The 20602-nt window shown below is 37.9% G+C and overlaps 1 protein-coding gene across 3 annotated transcripts in view; it reads left to right on the top strand.

The window, feature by feature from the left end:
• Nucleotides 1–2459: 2459 nt before the first annotated feature.
• The window catches only part of sbf2 (SET binding factor 2), a 98089-nt gene continuing 79946 nt past the window's right edge, over nt 2460–20602 (top strand). For 2 of the 3 annotated variants that reach the window (XM_053324235.1, XM_053324218.1), the window contains exons 1-2: nt 2460–2582; nt 17284–17372. In XM_053324235.1, the coding sequence (XP_053180210.1) occupies nt 2528–2582; nt 17284–17372 (144 nt within the window). In that variant the 5' untranslated portion in view covers nt 2460–2527. The remainder of the gene's footprint in view (nt 2583–17283; nt 17373–20602) is intronic. The other variant, XM_053324227.1, reaches the window with a different exon arrangement.

The following is a 20602-nucleotide window of genomic DNA, read 5'->3' as shown; positions in this document are numbered from 1 at the left end:
TCTATTAGGTGAGAAGAGAAGAGCCGTCAAGTCTGCCTGTGTGTCTCGGAGGATATCACCCCCTGCATTACTTGACTTCTCGTGATGGCTAATTCAGTGAGTCACTCAGCATGCCAGCACGTTTTGCATGTCCACACTGTGTCCATGTGTGTTTAGATTAAAGCTAAATAACTGAAAGCAAAGCTGAAAGAAAGATAATTCAAAACAGGGCACTGGAAAACAGTTTAATCTGTAAGGCTCAAAATAACACCCTTGTTAGTAGGTTCATGTTGATGATAGTAATTTGGTGGAAACAGAATGGAGATAACTAATTGGGGGGTAACAACTTTTTGATTCTTACATCTGACACACAGTAGTGACTCACAGCTAGTGAGGATCTATGCCTGTATGTGAGATGTGGATATTGTCATGAAGAGATAGTGTGCATGTCAGAAAACTGAGTACATGGTTTCAGAAAGATTAAAATCATTCACCCTCCCATTGAGCGATGAAATGCTGTAAATACCAGAGAAAGATCTGTTGGTTTTGACAGTTTAGAATTTCCAGTGTAGAATTTCCTCACATTATGGTGTAAATTAGTTTTATCAAGCATGTCAAAGTAATGCTTTCAGTTTTGATTTTGATTTACGTTTCAGTTTCAGTGAAGGGAAAACTATTTTGTGCCTTTTTTCAACATTATTTTAGGCGTAGTTAACACTTGACCTTCCTCTCCAGCATATAAGCATCCTATCATTCATATCTTATAATTTTTAGTCCCTCACACAGAACCTTTCTTAAGTTATTTATATCTCATGTGACCTCATTCCACACATGGCGTCATATTTTAAACTAAAAAAATGCATAAATGTCAAACACATGTGCTGTAAAGCAGCAAACATTTTGTAAGCACTTTGTAATGATAATTGCCTCCGGCAGACGAGTAATCCCCTCACCAGAGTTTACAATAGGAGATTGTGCAATCATGACAATAAAACACTGCTGTTGCTTTCTGACTCCTTATATAGAAGTATTTTGCATGTCCCCCATGAAGTTGCTGTCATATGACTGACAGTATTTGTGCTGCCTTCAATATGCGTGTATACAGGTACATGTGGAAATCAGGAAGTCAGGAAACCTGAACAACTTAGCTCATGTGTTCCAGGAAAAAGAGGGTGTTAAGCCCAAAGGCACACATTTGAAAGATGATTCATCAATGTCGTAGCTCTTTGATGAACCTGGAAATGTGTGCTGATCTGATTACGGTCCCCTGACTTTCCAACCCTGTTTGAATTTCTTCATGTTTTGGCTCAGGTTCAACTGGTTAACCTCTGTCTTCATCTCCTCTTTACTAGTAAGCCAAAACAGAAAGTGGGATAGAGAGGAGAAGAAAAAGAAAACACAGACTATAACAACAAATACGAGAAAAAAAGAGCAATGAAGAGTGAGACAAAATGTAGTGGAAATGGCTTGCTGTGTTCCTGCCATTGTTGACAGTGATGGCGGTTTGTGTGTTGGAGTACAGATGTCCATGTGCTATTCCTCGTGACAGCTTTTCCTGTTTTCATAAATATTCAATAATCTGCGCTAACCACACGAGCATGCCCTATCCCTCACACTGTGCATCAAATCATAACCATGTCCAGTCTTGTAGAGCGTCTTTAAAACAAAAAAAATTATCTTTGACAGGACCAAGACTTTGACCAAGTTTTAAATTGTATAAAAAAAAGCTTGAACAAATATGTGAATCCATGGAATAACTCCTAATCATTTTAAATTGGAGCAGATTTGTCATATTAAGAGGAGAAAAGAATCCGTCTGGGTCGTGTAAGCAGTGTATTTTCATTATCCTATAACTAATATTCCCTTTAACCAATATTTGTCCCAAACTGGAACTAATTCCCCATGATGAATCCAAATTATCATGCATAAAAAAAGAGGGTGGCAAGTATAAAGAAGGAGGGTATTATTATGTAACCTTGTGGGAATCTGATCATCTGATTAATACAACAATGATGCAAATATTTTTTCATTACTCTGTCAAAGTTGCTTATTTTATTATTTATTTATTTTTCCTAGACAGTTCTTTTGGGGAAACTCTTTTTAAATGGGAGTTTTTAGATCTTTGTGAGTTCTTTATAAGCTCCCAGGGAATCTCTAGCAAACCCATAAATGTTGTAAGAGCTCTGTTGCATTAACCAGACAGTAATTACTGAGGACAAAAGAATCACTGTTTCTCAACACAACAGGTTTTTCATTATGGTCATTGATGTATTACCCGCAGTTATTAAATTTGAGCTTATAAAATTATTCTTGTATAGGCTGTGTTTGGCTGTACTAGGCACTAAAAAAGGGTGTAGACCCCCGCTTTAATGGCAAGACGCTGTGTTGGGGCACAGTGCTGGATCTGTAAATTGAAGGGCCCACGCCCATGGATGTCTCCTGCTCCTGCACGCAAGCGCACTGGCACTCCTTCTGTCAAACATGGCTGTGCTTTGGAAGAAGGAAAAATGCTGAATTGTGTTGGTATATTTCGGGAAAAGCAGCAGACATGGCTAGATTTGCTGACTATTTTATTGTCGTGGGATACGATCAGGAAAAAGCCGGTAAGTTTGGCGGCGGGAGCGGCTCGCAGATTGAACTGCGACGCTGTGGTTTATGACCAGGCCGTCAGTCAGTGTGAGATGATGTTGATACCAGATAGCTTTGCGTTTAGGCTAACGTTAGCCTCACAGCTACCAGGCTACACTGGAAACACTTTCTTTTTTTCTCATTAACCCGCTAGCTGCTGAGTATCATCCGGCGGACATGTATTTACTGATAAATCACACGCCTGTTGGCAGTTGAGCAGCGGGTCTTTACACATGACGTTTTGCGATATTTAACTTGGATCAATCGAAACTTTTCTGGGATTCAAAATCTGTCACATCCTGTCCCTGTTGATTGTGCTCCTGTCAGGTCCGGGGTTGGCTTCACTGCCAGCTTAGGGGAAATCATGCTGTATAATACGCACAAGAAATCAGAGAAATCCACATTTTGATTAGTATTGTTTAAAATAAGCGAGATAAAGCATTGGTATTTATAGCCAGGCTTTGCATCCATGTTTTGTATTTGAGTTGTGTAAAACGGTAGCTGTGGATTTGCCTGTCCTGCATGCTCTGTTTTTCGGTCTATTTTTAAGTGCAGGCTCACTTGTCAATGATTTGTTGTGTTATATTTGTTTTTGCCGGAAGAGAGCTCAACTTTTTCATGATGGGCGTAACGTTATACAGCTGCGAGGGAAGGCAGTCCCTCTCCCTCTCCCTCTCCTCTGTTGATCTGTAGTGGGACAGGAAGCTCCCCATGCTTCCACTTACATGTTGTGCCTCAGGTCCAGCTTCAAGAGCTTCTTCTCTTCATTCAAAACAACTTTGCGCATATTTCTAAGCACAAATGGACAGATAAATAAATAGATGAGCATTACACAGATGTTGAGACTTCAGATTTCTTACATTCCATGTCCATTTACCATAAAGAGTACTTAGTAAACAACTTTTGAATAACTAGTAATAGTAAATAGCTCGAGTCTGTGCAGTTAAATGCCACTCAGTGAGAACGGTTGCTCAGTGAGCGTTGGTGGAGAAAGTAAAAATATTCAGCTAATCTACCATAAGGGAACAAATTAAACTTCCTAGCCTCTTGCAGTGGCATCCATCCAGCACCATGTGTGTCAAAGAGGGGCCAGAGCAGCTGAATCCTCTTAGTCACCATAGCTTGCTATGCACAATAGGTAAACAGTGTCTTTCATCAACTCTGTACATCCCAGCGCCAACTGACAAATGAATTTTTTGTGCTCCAGGGATAAAATGTTCCTGGCGTCACCAGAGGAGTTTGAATGGATTCACATTCAGACAGTCTCACCACAAGAAGACACACGGACAATGATTTCAGTTCATTTTTCTTTTTTCTTATCCACTGTTCGCTGATGATGATGATGATGATGATGATGATGAAGTTAATGGAGAGCAAAATAAGTCTGCCCTCTGAGCTTGAGGTTGACTAGTGCACTGTGACAGGCTCATTTCTCATCCACATGTGAGCCTTTTCCGGAGGACAAAAAAAAAATCCCCCGGTCCATATTGAATTGTATTTTTCTACTTTTATTATGTTTTGCTGAATGTAATGAAGCATATCAATTGTTGGTTTGAGCTGGTGCTCTGCGGAGATGCCCTTGTTTGCAAGTGGGAGCATTTTTTATGAGAAGTGGAAAATTAGAATGAGATTTGTAAGGAAGAGAAAAATCATCTAAGTATCCCAAGAACTCCTTTTACAAAGTGAGGTTATAGGCATCTGCTTGGTGCAATACGTCGTCTAGACAACAGATTTTTCCTGTCCACTTTGCTCGTTAATTCAAACCAGGGATCCCTACAAGGGTCATCACCAAGCCTCCTGTGCCGTGTTGGCTTTAGCTCCACTGGCCTGACCCAATTTCAGATTACTATGGATGAATCAGTTGCAAATAACGCTAAGCATGCAATCTGTTGGGGAATAGGCTCAAATCCAATTTGTAGTGGATCCAAGTGACGAAATCAGTGCCTGTAAAATCTGAACATATAGCTTATGTGAACTCTCGTTTGAATTATTGCCACTGGAAATGGAATACTTTTAATGCAAAGTGATAAACTTCACAATAAAAAGAGAGCATTGCTTTTAAAGTAGGGCAAACCTGTTGTGCAGCTACAGTCAGAAGTGACTGTGTAGTTCAGGTGGTAGTGTGGTTTCTCTCTGGGAGACACTGGATGATGTGGAGGCAGGAATATAATACTGTACACTAAAGATAGCAACTAAACAGTACTAAGTATAGTTGAAATCCTCACTAGATTCTGTATAGGATAATACCTTGCATTTGCACGACCCAGTTTCATCAACTTGCTTGAGTTCCTCTTGAGACTCTGTAAATATAGAAAATGCAGTTTTCTCTTCTAAAGACGTTTAACCCTTGGGACTGGATATCCAGTCATGTGTATAAAGTATGTGTCTCCTGCAAGCACACTTGTGATATTTTCATTGTGAGACAGGTGACCTATTTTAAAAAGATTTATCGAAAAGGTACGTAACTAATGGTCATATCATTGTGGTGCAGACTGAAGTGATTCAGGCTCAAACAAATAAAAATGGAAGTGGGCTAACTTTTAATTCCGTAGTTTATTGCTGCCCTTAAAACTTATCACAGGTGAGCTGTTTGTCATTTGAGAGCTATTAGTTAGATGAAATACATTATGCAGCTGTGAATATGACAAAAGGGAACGTGACCTAAAAGGCAGATTCCTCCACTAGAAATCTGGTCGTAGTTTGTCATGGGCCACAAAACTTGGAATTATTTTCATGAATAATGTTGGAGTCGAAAAATGCTGGTCTAGATGGATGCAGTCTCTATTAAACCTGCATTGTATTCTGGATTTTCCTTTTGCAGTAGGACGCTGTTTCTCTTCATTGGATAAAGGTTATATTCGCTCTGGCGTGCTACCATAAATTGTAATTTGCCACGTGAAAAAGAGGAATTTGCCCAGCTGCTTTTCTCAAACAGTTTATTGGATAGATATCATCACTCTGTATTGGATCAAACTGCTTTTGGAAATGTGTTTCACAGACACTCTGCCCAATCTCTACTCTGTGTGACTTTATGGTCTGGATTTGCTGGTCTGGACTTGAAGAATGGCTTATGTAACATATTACAATCCTGCAAAATAACAAAAATACCTCCAAATGACCAAGGGCAAAATACTTCCATCTGCACTTGTCAGTTGACTGCATGACATTGTTATTGATGTGTATCAGTAGAGGTGCACGTATGCAAGCTTGTATAGCATTGAATTATTTCTTAATCAGCTTGTAATGTAATGTTGCATGACTGAATTCATAAATGCCTTTTTAAGCATTATTGTATCAGTCGTACCAAGTATCAGTCCATGCTAGGTTTCATCTCCCCACACATTCATGAATTGGCTTTCTGTTACAACTTCTCAAAGAGTGTTTGTTTTTGTGTGCTGGTTCACTTGGCACACCCACAAGGAAAGCTAAAAAAAAAAAAAAAAAAGCTTTGGCAAAACCCCCACCCCTTTCTTAAACAAAAAAAACATAATCTGAACCTGTGAGAAAGTTCATGTGTTTGTCTGCTATTTGTACTTACTTATTTCATCTTGTTGGAAACACTACGGGAATAGCCCATGTTGGTGTTTCTGTGGTTTGTCTCGATGGTTGTTTGCCTGAATTTGTACGCCTGACTCCGTCATCAGACTAGTTCTTGCCTTTCATTCGAGACAGTAAAGTGGTTTTCAAGCTTGTGCTGGTTTGTACCATTCGGGGTTCATAGTTTCATTTATCGGATCGTTTTGATTAGCTTCATGTAGTTTTACTCACAGTTCATGTGTCTTTTGGCTGTGTGTTTGCCTCTGAGCTTAACAAAGGTCTCCTCATTTCAGGGAATGCCTGCACACTTGAGATTCACGTTACTGACAACATGAAATATTGTTCGTTTTCTTGCAGCATTTTATGATTGTACCATGAAATGAAAATCTGGTGCTCTTAAATTATTATTATTTTTTTTTACTATCAATTCCAGATATGACACGTTTTCAGTTTTCAATTTGATCAGTTTGAAAAAATGACATTTTAAGTCCGATATTATTCACAAGATCAGAGTGTTGTTGAAGAAGTTGCCAGTTTGTAAAGAGGCTGCATCCTTAAATGTAGAAACTCTCTAACCCTTTGTCTAAAAATGGATTGCATAAACAAGGTTCAACAAAGCATTAGCTCTTGATAATCAGAGCAAGATTGGATTTGACAGCTTTTTATTTATGCAAAGGTGATGGCCTAAAGCCATCTGTTAACTTAGTAAGTACTAAATTTGGCCAAATAATGCCATAGCGTAAATATTGTTTGAATACATCCACTTAAGAGACTGGTCCTTCAGACAGCTGGAGATGTTGACTTCATGTTGTAGATGCCAGAAAGTGCTGCCATGTGTTGTGGTTGGTTTTCTAAATCATTAGTTATTTAAGTCAAGTCAAGTTGTGTAGTCTGTTTAATTTGTTCAGCGGTAACATAAACACATGTTGAAATAGTGATTTGCTTTGGATTGTTTTTCAAAGTTAGTTGTTACTATATTTGGAGAAAAGTTGTGATCGATGTCAGAATGAGAAGTTTGGGTTTCTGTGTTTTTCTTGTAGTTCAGTGATAAACAATGACTTTATTTCAACATCATCCCTTCACATCTTGATAATTAATGAGGTGATTTTAAAGTGCAGGAATTATCTACGGAAACCACACACACCATTTTTTAATAGTATGCAGTGAATCAGTAAGCACACTCCTGCACAAATTTGTCCAAAACTGTTGCATTCAAATTGACACTGATTAGTTTATCGAACATGGTCAATCTCAGAGAGCCAAGCCTTCAAATAAATTATGAGTGAGCATGTAAGAAAGTGCAAACTCTGAAAATACTTTCACTTTCAGTTTTTGACATCTGTCCTTTGACCCTCAGCAGTTGTAAGTCATTATATTACAACACAACCTGCTTGCAATTACCAGTAAGTGTCATAAAAATTGTTATTCATAGTAAGGTGGCAGATGTGGAATTGTTTCTCTTGGATCTTGCGTCTCGGATATGTTGCCTGCATTTCTTTTTTTATCCCCACATTTGGCAGCTTCTGGTTGGATGTAGACTTGGTGGTGAGTGGTATCCTGACCACACCACAATGGAGTAGTTCCTGCCTCTGTGTTGTAGAGTTTAAAGCTGATAGCTAGGGAAACTCCACTGGCTGCTGTTCAGCCACACTACTTTCAGTCACTTGATAAGGTGTTCAAACAATCAGACCTTTTGTGTTTTCTCTGCTTATGCAAATTACGGTAAAGTTCGTGCCAGGAAACGTTTTAGTCATAACATTTTCAGAGTAAATCTGACATATAGTAGGTTGGCGGTAAAGACAATAAAACATGAGGTCATCCCTTTCTCCAAACCACGCTGCCCATGTTTATAATCTGATAACTCAGTGACAGTGTGACTATAAAATCTGTATCTTTGATTTTGATAGCGTGTTGAAGTGAACCGAACCCTGTCCGTATGAGTTGGATGCAGACATAGCTCTAAACACAGACTAGTCAGAATAGGATACATTTAAGCATAGCAACAGATGTAACCGAGGCTGTAAAATGAAACATTTAATTGTTTGCTGAAATCTGGAAAATAGAAATTCCTTTTTTTCTTCTTCTTCTTGGATGAACTGCTTGCCAATGAATGTAAAGTTGCAACTGGAGGTCATTGTCATTTAAATAATAATTCAATCTTGAGCCACAAGGGTTTGAACCACAGACTGACTGCTTACGGCACTGCAGCTAGACTGACTATTTTTCTTGAGGAGAGAGAGCAAATGATTAAAAGAAGATTTATGAGATATTTTTAAATCTGTAAGTTGATAATGACTACTTAAACTTTGGTTGCTGACGGAAGCCCGGTTGAGAACCACAGAAATGTCTACGAAAGGTCAAACCCTCTTATTTATGAATTGCTCTCTATAGAAACAATTCAGTGTATTTATGGCCATGAGCGAAGGGAAGCTAAAGAAACCCTGTGTGTGATGTATCTTAATGTTAGGAAGCTTTAACTCTCCGGGCCCTTTCATTTTTCTTCTCTCCCAGTATTTTGACCTTGGCACGACCTAAAGGCAATGGATATCTTTTTACATATTTTTCCTGCCCTGCAGCTGTCTTTGGAGGCTGGAAAGCTTCCTGAATTAGATATTCATGACATCACCATTTGTTAATCTCCAATACCCTTTTGCCATGAAAACTACACCACAGTTTACTTCTTTGCATATCACCCATGCAGAACATCCAGAACAGTCGGATTTCCTGATGATGGTTCTGGAAGTATTTTTTGCAGCACTGATTTCACTGTGCTGTAACAACAACAACAAAATACACTGATATAGAATTTATATGTAAATTATGTAAAACTGCACACGTCAGTTTTGTGAATTTGAAACAGGTTTGTCCTTAGAGTCGAAGCAGAAAAAAGAGGGGAGACAATCATGATAAAAATCTTGGAACAGGGAGTCCTCCATACAAAGTGACGATTGGAACAAAGGACAGGACAATATGACAGCATCTGTGGTCATTTTACTAAGCCAAATTTTCTGACTCACAGTTGCACGCTGTAGATTCAACTCAGACTCATTTGGATATAATATCTCAAACAAAACTGATCCCTCAGACACGGTAAGTGGACATGAAAACATCATCAATCTTAATTGCTGAAATAGGTTAATGAAAATTCTGCTTTGGGGTGGATTTTCCGTTCCGATGTGCGTCTTCATAGATAAGAGGAGGAAAGTGAATAAGCGATACCTGTGAACTTGTTCCAGGACAGCCCACCTGTGTGCAGAACTGGGCCAAAATCACAGGGACTGACGTGAATGTTATGTAAACTGGCAGAGTCCACTGGTGGTATGTCCATATATGGTAAAATAAGTGTTTGGCTGACTTAATCAACAGTAACAGCAGTTAGATAAATCAGGAAGATGGATGGAGCTTTTTTTCCAAGAGGAGAAACATCTGCTCTAATCAAGAAAGACTAACAACTTTTCCTCAGTGGTTTTTCACTTGTTGTTGAGAGTTCGCTAAATCACGCAACTGAGTAATAAATTATTAGGTTCATTCAATCTTTTAAAGATAAGTGTGTGTGTGTGTGTGTGTGTGTGTGTGTGTGTGTGTGTGTGTGTGATACATGAAATGGTCCGGTGGGGTTGTTGAGGATATCATGGTGATTAATCTACCAATCAATTAATCAATTGTTTTGTCTACACAGTGTCAGAAAATAGTTAAAAAAAAATGCTGGATGTAATTTCTCAGTGTTCAGAACTGAACATAAATATCATAATTTGACAGTTCAGAACACAAAGATATCCAGTTTATTATCACAAATGACAGAGAAGCATTTAATCATCATATTTGAGAAGCAAAGACTGCATTTTTGTCATACGCTGCATTTGCTTAAAAAATACAAAAATTATGGATTATCAAAACAGTTGCCAATGAATGTGATCAATTAATCATTTCGGCTCTTTAAAAATGTTTTATTTAGTGGCCATATGCAGCTGAAGGTTGAGTTTTTTTATGAGGATGTGTTTAATTAAAGGGGCTAAATGCGATTTTAATTTCACCGCTAGACATCGCAGCTCTAGACTGCACGTAACCAAAACAAAACTGGCTCTGGAGTACACCCCCCTTTGCGCTCGCCTTCCCCTCGCTCTCCGTCCGCTCCTCCCCCTCTACCTGTCTGTTTTCAGTGAAGCACTTTCTATCCACTGAGGAAACAGCTGACTGAGGATACAACGGACCGTTGTGATGTCAAGTAACGAAGTAAGTGCATAATGCAAGAGAGAGTAACGTATTTGTAACGTAGTGTAACAGTTATTAGCTTTCCGATGCTAACGTTAGCTAACTGCTAGTAGTTAAAAATGAACAAGCTGAACATATTGCCAAGCTAACAACTTCACATTGATCATTTCTGTTGGATTTTATTAGCACTGCTGGCAAACAGCTGTGACATTTGGGTTTTTGTGCAATTGTAAAAATATAGAGCAAGATGTGTGTAGCTAGTGTAATGTAGCCAGAGTCTGGTTCATCCACTGTCTCTGAGGTAGCTAATGCTAAGTTTATTATAAAATTATAATGTTATATTATAATTGTTGCTGCTCTCTTCATAACTGATAGTTGGATTTTGATTTTGTTATGGGCAGCAGCGGTGGCAGAGTGTCTGCCTCCTCAGAGGAGCAGTACCAGCAGAGGAGCCGGTGTGAGCTGCTCAGATGAGGAGCAGGAGAGAAGAAACAGAGGTTTGGATCATCTGTGCTTCTATCTATTTGAAGTAAACTGTAAAATATCAACATAGTGTGAAACGCCAGTTTTTCCAGTGTGTCTACGTCATGATTTACTTATCATTGTATGTGTTGTTCATCTTTTACAGAGCCTGCTTCAAGACTTGACCCTGGAAGGAGCCTTTTTGACCTGCAGCCAGGGTTGGTTTATGATGCTCCAATGATGCAGCAGGGCCATCATGATGCTCCACCATCCACAGGGGCTCAACTGCCATGCCATACCTCATTTAGAGATCAAAGGCAACTCAGTCCTGTTCAGTAGACTCCTAACGTGTTTAATTAATCATTTATAATAATTTATGTTCAGAAGTTATTGTTTAGCCTATTGTTCATTAATAAGTAAACAAATATTTTTCAAAAAATGTGTGGATCTGCTTCTTTCACTAATAACGTAATTGTGAAACACCATACTGTAAGTGATTGAATTACACTCTCTATGGAGTAGTGGACTAAGCCAGCGGAGCCCTAACTAATACTTTATCTACAGTGTTACAAAGGATAATGTTGAAATGGATGAAGCATGAATATAATCTCAAATCATGTTAAGTTTATTGGTGAGCAGTATTGCACACTCAATTCCAGAAAACAATAATCATAAATACTACATTTTTTAGAGTTATACATCACCGTTCTCTACTTGCTGTAACCATCTGGACAAAAAAACATCAATTGTAAATCTGTACAATCTACACTTGGCAGTTGAAATGAAAACAAAACTCCACTGTTGTACACATTGATGTATTACAGTTCTGTTTTAACATCTCAAATGTGGTTTACTGCCCCTTCATTTTATAATATAATAATGACACCATGTAAGGTATATGATCAGTAGTGACAAAGTATAGTTTGTCTGCTTTTGTGGCCTGCTGTACTCAAAGCCACTGATGAGGATGTGATGAGGACAGGATGAAGAGTCTGAAGAGTAGTTCCAGGTGTCATTCCTTCCAGTCTGCCATGGTGGAGTAACTGCAGTATTGGACAAAAAAATGTCTCCTGTGTAAAAAATATTTCAGAGCTTTAATCTAAACAAAGCCAACAAGACCAACAATTCACACATTAAAAATTTCAGAACTGCTAAGCTGTCAATTACAATAAACTTCTTTAGTTATAGAAAACACAAGTAGTTGTAAGACTAAGACTGTCTATCATATTTATCAAAGTAACAGTCACAGTATTTCATCACCAGTCCAATAGCCTGTTTATTATTTTTAGGACAAAAATATCAGACTTTACATTTAGTCAAAAGTTTCTGAAATAGCAAGGAATAGTCCAGTAAAGCATGGTTAGCAGTAGCTCTATTGTTACTATTATGTGTACTGTCCTGACAGCATTACTGTGCTGAATAAAGGGCATAATTGATGTGATAGTTCATCAGCATAACCAGAAAAAGATGCTTTTGTCTGAGTTGTGACACAAGACACGCCTTACTATCACTGAACAGCATCCTACTGCAGATATCAGGAAGGTTCAAGTTTGCCAAAAACAGATAATAAATACTGGAGCTGCAATATTTTTTATCTGGCTAATAAAGTCAGTTCTGCTTTATGTGATGTTTCATGGACTAGAACTCTCCTCAAGCTTTAATAAGAGTTTATGGGTGTCAGGGTATCAGTTTACGAGGTGTCTAAGCCACTTGCATGTTATGTTCTAGTTTCTTTAGTTTGAAAAAAGAAAACTAATACCACAAACATTCCTAATTTGTGTATAGGCATGATTTAAGATCAAATCTGTGCATTCAAATGTTTCATAAATGAGGCCCAGTGTTTGTTCTGGACTCTGAAAATCTCTGATGGCATTTGTGAAATGCGGGTTAGTCTACAGTTATTGTTCCAAATAAAGCAGTTTTAGAAAAAAAAGTAATCTTGTAGATGTTGTAGATTGACGCTGTTGTTTTAGTATGTTGTGCAGCTTTAACACACACACAGGTCTGCTGTATTGAGCTGGAAATGAACCACAGTCGTAAACATGCAAACCCACCCCTTGACAGGTTTTGTTCTTGTTGTTTAAAGGGGACCTATTAGACTTTTCCTTATTTTCAGTAATAAATATAATGTTACAGTGTCCATGTTCATATTTAACGTGGCCAAAGTGTCAAATACTGAGGTAAATTTATGTATAAGTAATCTCTGTAAGCAAAAAGCACAAGCTTCAGATTACTCTTAAAGATCTGTTTCCAACAGTTTTTTTGTACTTTCAGCCCTAACCGACATCAACTTGTGATCGATTTCTTTGTAAGGTCATCTATTCACTGCTCTGCTGCACTACTTTATGGTATTTTTCCATTGTTTTGGGGGTAGTCACACCGAGCCATTAGTTGAGTCAGCTTGGAACGCTGAGTATTTTTCCATAAAGTAGGGCAAATTAAAATAAGTTGTTTACCTGTTGGAGTTGTGGTGGTCATCTGCATATCTTCATCATTCATCAACATCATTATCAGTGTGACTTTCAGCTTGTAGTATTTCTTCCTGCATTATTTCTAACTGATCCACTAAACAAAGAGCTCCAAATTTCCATATGTTGTTGTGTCAACTAGTTTTAAGTGCTGCTAAGGAAGCTCTGCTAATTTGGTGAGGAACACATTTTATTTCCTGTACATTCTTCATAATAAAAGTCTCCTGCAGTAACTTTACACGACTCTAATACGACTTCCCCTCAAAAAACTGGCTAATCAGAACAGAGTGTGGTCATCAGGGGGAGGGGGGGGGGTTAAAGAGATAGGAGTTAAGACTGCCTGTTAAGAGACAGAGGCAGAACTGAGGGGCAAGTGCCAGTATAAGATAAATTAGGTTATTTTAACTGTTGTCTGTAATCTAATGGATTGCCAGAATAACAATATAGTGCTGGAAATGAGCATAATAGGTACCCTTTAAATAGCTTTTTCCACAAAAAACAGTACACATAAGTAAATAAACTTGATTTTGGACTTTATCCCCCTTGCACTTTGCTAGCGGATGTTCAAATTAGCATGTTCCCTTTCAGGCCTGGGTTCTATTATCCTCGCTGATGGGGTTCTTTATAGTTGTCAAGGGGGTAGTATTTGAAAGCATGACTTGTTTTAATACAAGCGAGCAGCCTTGTGGAATGTGAGGAATTCTGTCATTTATTTTCATTCTTGGCTGAAAATTAGAACTTTGAGCACTCAGAACATATGATTTCAATTAGAGGAGCTGTAAAGACCTGAAGACACGTATTGGTCAGACAGACTGGTGTTCCTCTAGCACCAGTCTCCATGCCGTGTCTGGACATGTTGTACTCGCCTGTGCCGGTGAACAAAAGCAAAAATATAACAATCATCCAGCTCCCTTATGTTCAGACTAACACCCATACCCTCCCCAACCAAGACCCCCATACCCCGGGAGCCTAATCATGATTAATTAGTCGTTCTTTTTGACAGAGGTCTAGGTTTCAATGAGTTGCTGACAGCGGGCTTGAGGCACTCAAAGCAGGGGGGCTGCAACCAGCCACTGAGGACCACGTGTCATCATGATGATGTGTAGCCGTTGATTCTGCTGTTTGTTAAAGCAATTTTGCCTCCCTCATGCATGGTGTCTGACCTCTGGCCAAACTGTGACACGAGGGCATTTGTAAGCAGTAGAGTAATGGTATTTCACTGTTGAGATGGGATTGCTGAACAACTCATTTCCCTTTAGTGTGTACAGCAGGTTGAAATATGTGTCCCTATGCCTTAATTTAAACTAAACAATCTTCATAAAGCTTTATTTTTTCCATTTGATGTTTTTATATTTCTTAACCAAAGTTGTAGCATACAAATGATTTTATAGGGCACATACAACATACGTTGGTTTAGATTTTTCTGCAGATGGTTAAAGCCATGTAAGTTCCAAATATTAAGTACTTTGTTCAATATAAACAGATGACTAGCTAACACTGTCTGCAGCATATAGTGTGTGACTCTTCAATGAAGGTCCAAGAAATTGGCCACATGTATTCAGTTTCTTTCTCTTACTCTCTCTCTTGATAGGAGACCATTTACCCTTGGCTGAAGAAAGTGTGTCCTAACTGTCAAAGTGTGACTAAGAGTTTAGAATAACGTTGAGATGAAGTCATTGGGTCAGACATCGCACTGTTACAAAGTGCACATTGTGAAACAGAGCTTAAAATGCTGTTTTTGGCATTTTAAATGAGGGATACTTTTCTTTAATTAGATAATATTTCCATTTATTAACTTTCCAGGTTGCTAAATAAAACTGTTTCAGTCATAAATCAACTCCTAAATACATTTTGTGTTGTGTTTGCACTCATGTTGACATGAATTATTACATCCAATTAAGGTTATAAAGTTTTGCAAGACCAAGCCATATGGGTTCCTTTGGGAAATCTATGAGGGAGTAATTCACCACTAAAGTTGGCAGTGTTCAACCTTTCAAATCTGTGTGGCTGAATGTGAAGTTCACTACACCTGCTACAGATCAGTATCCAGGTGTCTCTCTGAGCAATAACTGTCTATTATACTTAGGTATGCCTTTGTATGCATGTGCTGTATTAAATTACAGTCATATATTAAGGCGATCACAAAACACTAAAAAAGTTGACTCACCGGCTCTTATCTATCTAGTGTCTTACATACATTTTAATGCAAATTACATCAGTAATTTAAACATGTTTTCAGAAACCGTTAGTGTTGAGATTTGAGTAGAGATCTGTATAGCTCCAAAAATGTGTTTTTCATCATGTCTTGTATATTATATCAAATTTACAAAAAAAAGTTAAGAATTATGCAACAAATAAGGTAGGGATATTTGCCTCCAGCAAATAAAACTTGAGTGGTAAAGACAGAGCAGGGGAGATACTGTGCCAGATGCTGCAGAGTTGTAGGTGCAGTGTGGTGTCAGAGGGGACAATTTAGTGTCAGGTCGCTCTCGAGTATATCATGAGCAAACTGTAAAGAATGAAGATGCTGCCCCTCATGGCTCGTGGTTTAATGTTGGCTCTCTGTCTTCCAGTACTCGCTTGTCAGAGCATTATCACAAAAAAATGAATGGCCTTTTGGCTCATATAATCTGCTTTGTGTTAGTGGCATTAAGTTCCATATCTCACACTTTTGACCACATTCCTTTTGAAACATCTTGAGACCAGGAGTGTATTTTTGTTTTTTTGTGAGTGTGTGTGCGTGTGTGTGTGTTTATTATGGCCAATATTGACTAAACTTGCTATGGCTTTTTTAAATCTTGTTAAATTGCAGTAGTGTTTAAAGACTGCAAGAGGGCACAAAGAGCTGTGGTGGTTTGTTTTAGGGCTGCAGATGTTTATTTAATACAATTTTATTGTTTTAATTTTAAGTTAAATTTGCATACACACTTGATTGAACAACTTGTCAACTTCTAATTGTAAACTTATACTACATTTACCTATTATTAAGGTTTAGTAATAAATCTCTTGAGTAAGATGGGGGGCCTGACAAGATACTTTTAGGGTAAAGGGTCTATATTCATTACATTTTTCTAAGTTTGTTAAATGAACTTCAGTAATTTGACAAAAGTGAAAGTTGTGTTGTTTTTAACAACTGACAAATTTGCAAGCTTGCACAAATAACATAGTGATTGGTGATTTACATTAATTATTACAAAGTTGGATTTTATCCAATTCTATAATTCATTAATATAGTGGCATTAACACCTCCCAAATTCACTGATGCAATTACCTTCATTATTTTAATATCCAAAGGTTAATTCAGATTTTAGTGTCACGTTTGATTTTATCTTGCTTTGTCAGCATATTTCGATCCCTCCTTTTTTCGGTTCACATTTCCTCATTCTGGCAAAAAAGGAACCAAACCGTTTTCTCAGAGCTGCCTCGCTTCCCTCTCATAATTGTTTTCTGAGAGTACTAAGTGAAATAACTTTCACTTGAAAAACTTGATTGTGTGGATGCATTTTTGAAATAGTGGCAATTATGAAACCTGTAGGCTGTTGTGAAACCTCTGTTGGCACATACACCCTACTTACTCACGTGGTTAAAGGAAAAAATCCCTAAACAAAGGGATGAGAAACAGTCATACTGTTCCTAAAGATCTGTTGTTTTTTGTTTTACCTGAATTTAGTTCATACTGAATATTTACAGTTTCGCAACCCTTATCTTCATGTAATACAATGTTGTAATATTGAGTCAATAAAGAGAGTCAAGTAGATTTGACATAATATGAAGTGAAATTCAATGTTAATCTGACCATAGCATGTTTTGTAGTTCCTCACATACCAGCATCAATTACTGTACTGTATGTCTATTGTCATAGCAGTCCCATCCACATCACCCAGACAGGCTGACTTAAGCATATCTTTGAGCAAAAAAAAGAGGTCTTCATGTTACAATGCTCTGTTTATGGAGCTGTCCTTTGCACGGATTAACATATTTTCATCAATTTTTCCAGCAGGTTCAGGAGAGGGATGCGGGAAGATCATTCAGCGATACCCCAAGAAGGACTGGGAGGGAACAGCCTTCCCTCAGGGGGTGGAGATGGTGAGTGATAACATCTTCATATAAAGATAACTCACACTGAACAAAAGTATATTACTTGACATGCTTTGGCAATTTATTATATAGACAGAACTCTGTCTTCTGTCTATACTTTTTTTTATTAGAGAAATACTAATATCAGAGGTTACTATTTAGAAAACTCCAACGATTGAATAATCACTGGGAAGAATTTCATCATTCAACATTTCTCAAAGTTGATGTCAAAGAAACAGAAATCATTTAGTGTCCCTGTGTTTCTTCTCCTTTTTACATACACATAAAAGGATATTGTTTAATTTTGTATCTCTTTTCTTGCAATTTTCCATGATTTGATGATTGGAACAAAAACAGTTGTGAAATCAGCCTGAGGTGCTTACTCTCTGCAGTGCAGACCACAACTGTAAATTCATAACAGGAGAGCAGACACCATCTCTGTTACAGTTGTAAGTTAATGTGTGATGTGCGAAGGTTGTACAGTGTTTTTCTGGTTAGCGGGTGTCCTTGTCCTCCCCCTGCCAACTTCCCTTTTCCAACTGTTGATGGTTGAGAATGTTTCGTTTGCGTGATATACTCTAATAAACGAAAGCATTTTCTCTGTCACTGTGACAGATTACACCCCCGAGATTCCCCATGTTTTTAAAACAAATTTGCACTTTGGAGCTTGTGCAGCAGATATTGGCATTTCCTGTTTCTGATAAATTCATAGTGATTGTTTACCCAAAGGTTTGTTTCAACCCTTCCTGTGTTCACTAATTGGGAATTTAGTTTTTTCAGTGTCATTTTTTACATTAAATCCAGCCTCCTGTCTTCTTCCCGTTTCTATCTGTCTTCATCTTCCTCTTCAGGAATATTCAGCCTCTCATAGTTTGTTCCCTCCTTCTCTGGAAGGCGACTCCAAGGGGTTCATGACAGGGGGTCTGTTACCCTTATATGGACACTGCAATGGATGGACAAATATTTGCTTATCAGGACTGAGAAAAAACTGTCAATCTCTAGGGCAACATTAGCAGTTAACAGTATCATACTGCACAGGACATGAGTGCCTGTGATATATCTGTTTTTGTTCATTTATATTGGCTACTGCAGATAAGCTTTTAATGACTAAGCAGAATGGTTTTGGCAGTGGACGAGAAGGGAAAACAGCAGAATGACTCCAGATCCCAACACTGTACTTGATCCTTTGAAAATACTAATCATCTCGTACTTCTGTGGTACTCACTTCTGTGTTCAACACAGCACTGTGACTTTCATGTATAAAGCTGGATTTTTTTTTATTAAAGTCATCATAATTAAGGCATCACCAACAGGACTTGCTGTTTAGTTTTTTTCATGGCTCAACATCTATGGGTGTTTTTATTAGCCACGCAAGCAGCATGACTCTAGAGATGGCAGGTCGGTCAGTCAGCCCACCACTTTGGTCCAGACTCAAATATCTTAACAACTATTGAGTGGATTTCCATGAAATTTTGTACAAACATTTATGGTTGCCAGAGGATTAATCCAAGTTCCTATGAAAATCAGATGGACTTTGGCAGGACTCATATGACATCTTAGTAAATACCTCTCTAAATTCAATAAGGCGTAAATGGTAATTTGCAACAGTTTCGTTTTAATTACTAAATAATTAACTGTGCCACTATAAACAGATAGGAGTGAACTATATATTTATATAGAGTATATCTCAACACACTTGTCATTTTTTAATGCAACTTGAGGAGAAGTTAGTAGCGCAAGGAGATGATGCACGTGTTTTTCTTTCATTTTATCCATTGTCTTGAATGATGAACCACAATAATTAGGGGTTTTTTTTTTGGTTCTAATAAAGGAGCAATGCAAAAAGTAGCTTAAAATGGCTTAAAAATGACTGTTTATGACCATAAACACACTTGTTTATCTGTCCTAAGCCCAGTCATGTCTGAGATACTCCATGTGTATTCATTATGATGTTATGTGCTAATAATATGTATTTGAAAATGTATATTGATATTTAAATTGGATTATAGATAGTTGATGTATCTATAGATACTTTTTTTAAACCAACCTTCTCTTTAGTTCCACATTGCAATGTCATAAGAGAGAGAAAGACAGGTATGACATGCAACAGAGGAAGTTTGAAACTTAAGTAGCAGTGGTGTTTATAGTTTTGTGCAAGTACACTGATGAATTTAGTGAACTTCATCAATGAAGTCACTGCTCCTCTGTGTTTGGTTAGAGGTCAGAGGAGGTCAAAGATCATAACCAGAGGTATATCATGTAGAAGCCAAGTGATGCAGAGCAGAGCAGCAAATGTGGAGGCCAACAAGTTGCATAATAAGGGTCAGATATCAACACCAAGATACATGGAGAGAGCTAATCTAAACCACAGGCATCCTTTAAATTCTTATGTTTGGATGAAGTAATTTATTCTCGCTTACTAAAACAAAATTCTTTCCAGAAAGGCTTGTATATATAACCTACATTTTACACAACATTTGAATATTCAACATGCATCCTCTATTTTATTTAATGTTGCATGCAAGGGAGTTTTCTAGATGAATAGTGAATTTAATTTTTTTTTGGCCAAATGATGGTCCAAGATTATTATAGCTGCATCTGAAATCTCGGTCAAAAAGATACTATTATACCACGACTCTTGTTTATGCAATGGTATTTATGAGGCAATTGAGGACAAGTAAGACTGCTTTTCCAGTACAAATGGACATATTGTGAGTGGGTGGTGTGAATGACATGCAGGCGTCTTCCTGTGTAACTCTGGGTCTGTTGGTGGCCATTAAGAATGTCTTGTTGAGTTGATGCTTAGAGACCAGCAGTGATGTGTCATACTGCAAAGCATGTCTCAAGAAGCCAACAAACACTAATTAAAAAATGGAAGGATTAAAAAAAAGTAAAGTACATCCTGCCCAGAAAAAGTGTTGACTGACAGATGAACCAGGTCGTCTCTCCCCCCTCAGCATCATGCCTCAAGTATCCTGTCATGGCTTCATAGAGTTTAAATATAGAAACACTGTCCCAAGTTTAGCTAAATGTATTAGCTTAGTGTTTCCAAATGTCATTGAAGACCTGCACATTTTTTGTGCTTGTGTGTGGGTGTGTGTGTGTGTGTGAATTTTTTGTATTCCATCACACTGAAGTGGTCCCCCCAATGCTTCTTCATTATGTGTCAGCGTAGACTGAAATTGAGACATACTACAGTACAATCCCTAGTGTATAAAAAGAAGAGCATAAATAGGCAT

This window comes from Scomber japonicus, chromosome 1 (genome assembly GCF_027409825.1).
Source record: "Scomber japonicus isolate fScoJap1 chromosome 1, fScoJap1.pri, whole genome shotgun sequence".
NCBI classification, from domain to species: domain Eukaryota; kingdom Metazoa; phylum Chordata; class Actinopteri; order Scombriformes; family Scombridae; genus Scomber; species Scomber japonicus.
Note: the sequence above shows the minus strand (reverse complement) of the source record. Positions and strands in the feature narration are given on the sequence as shown.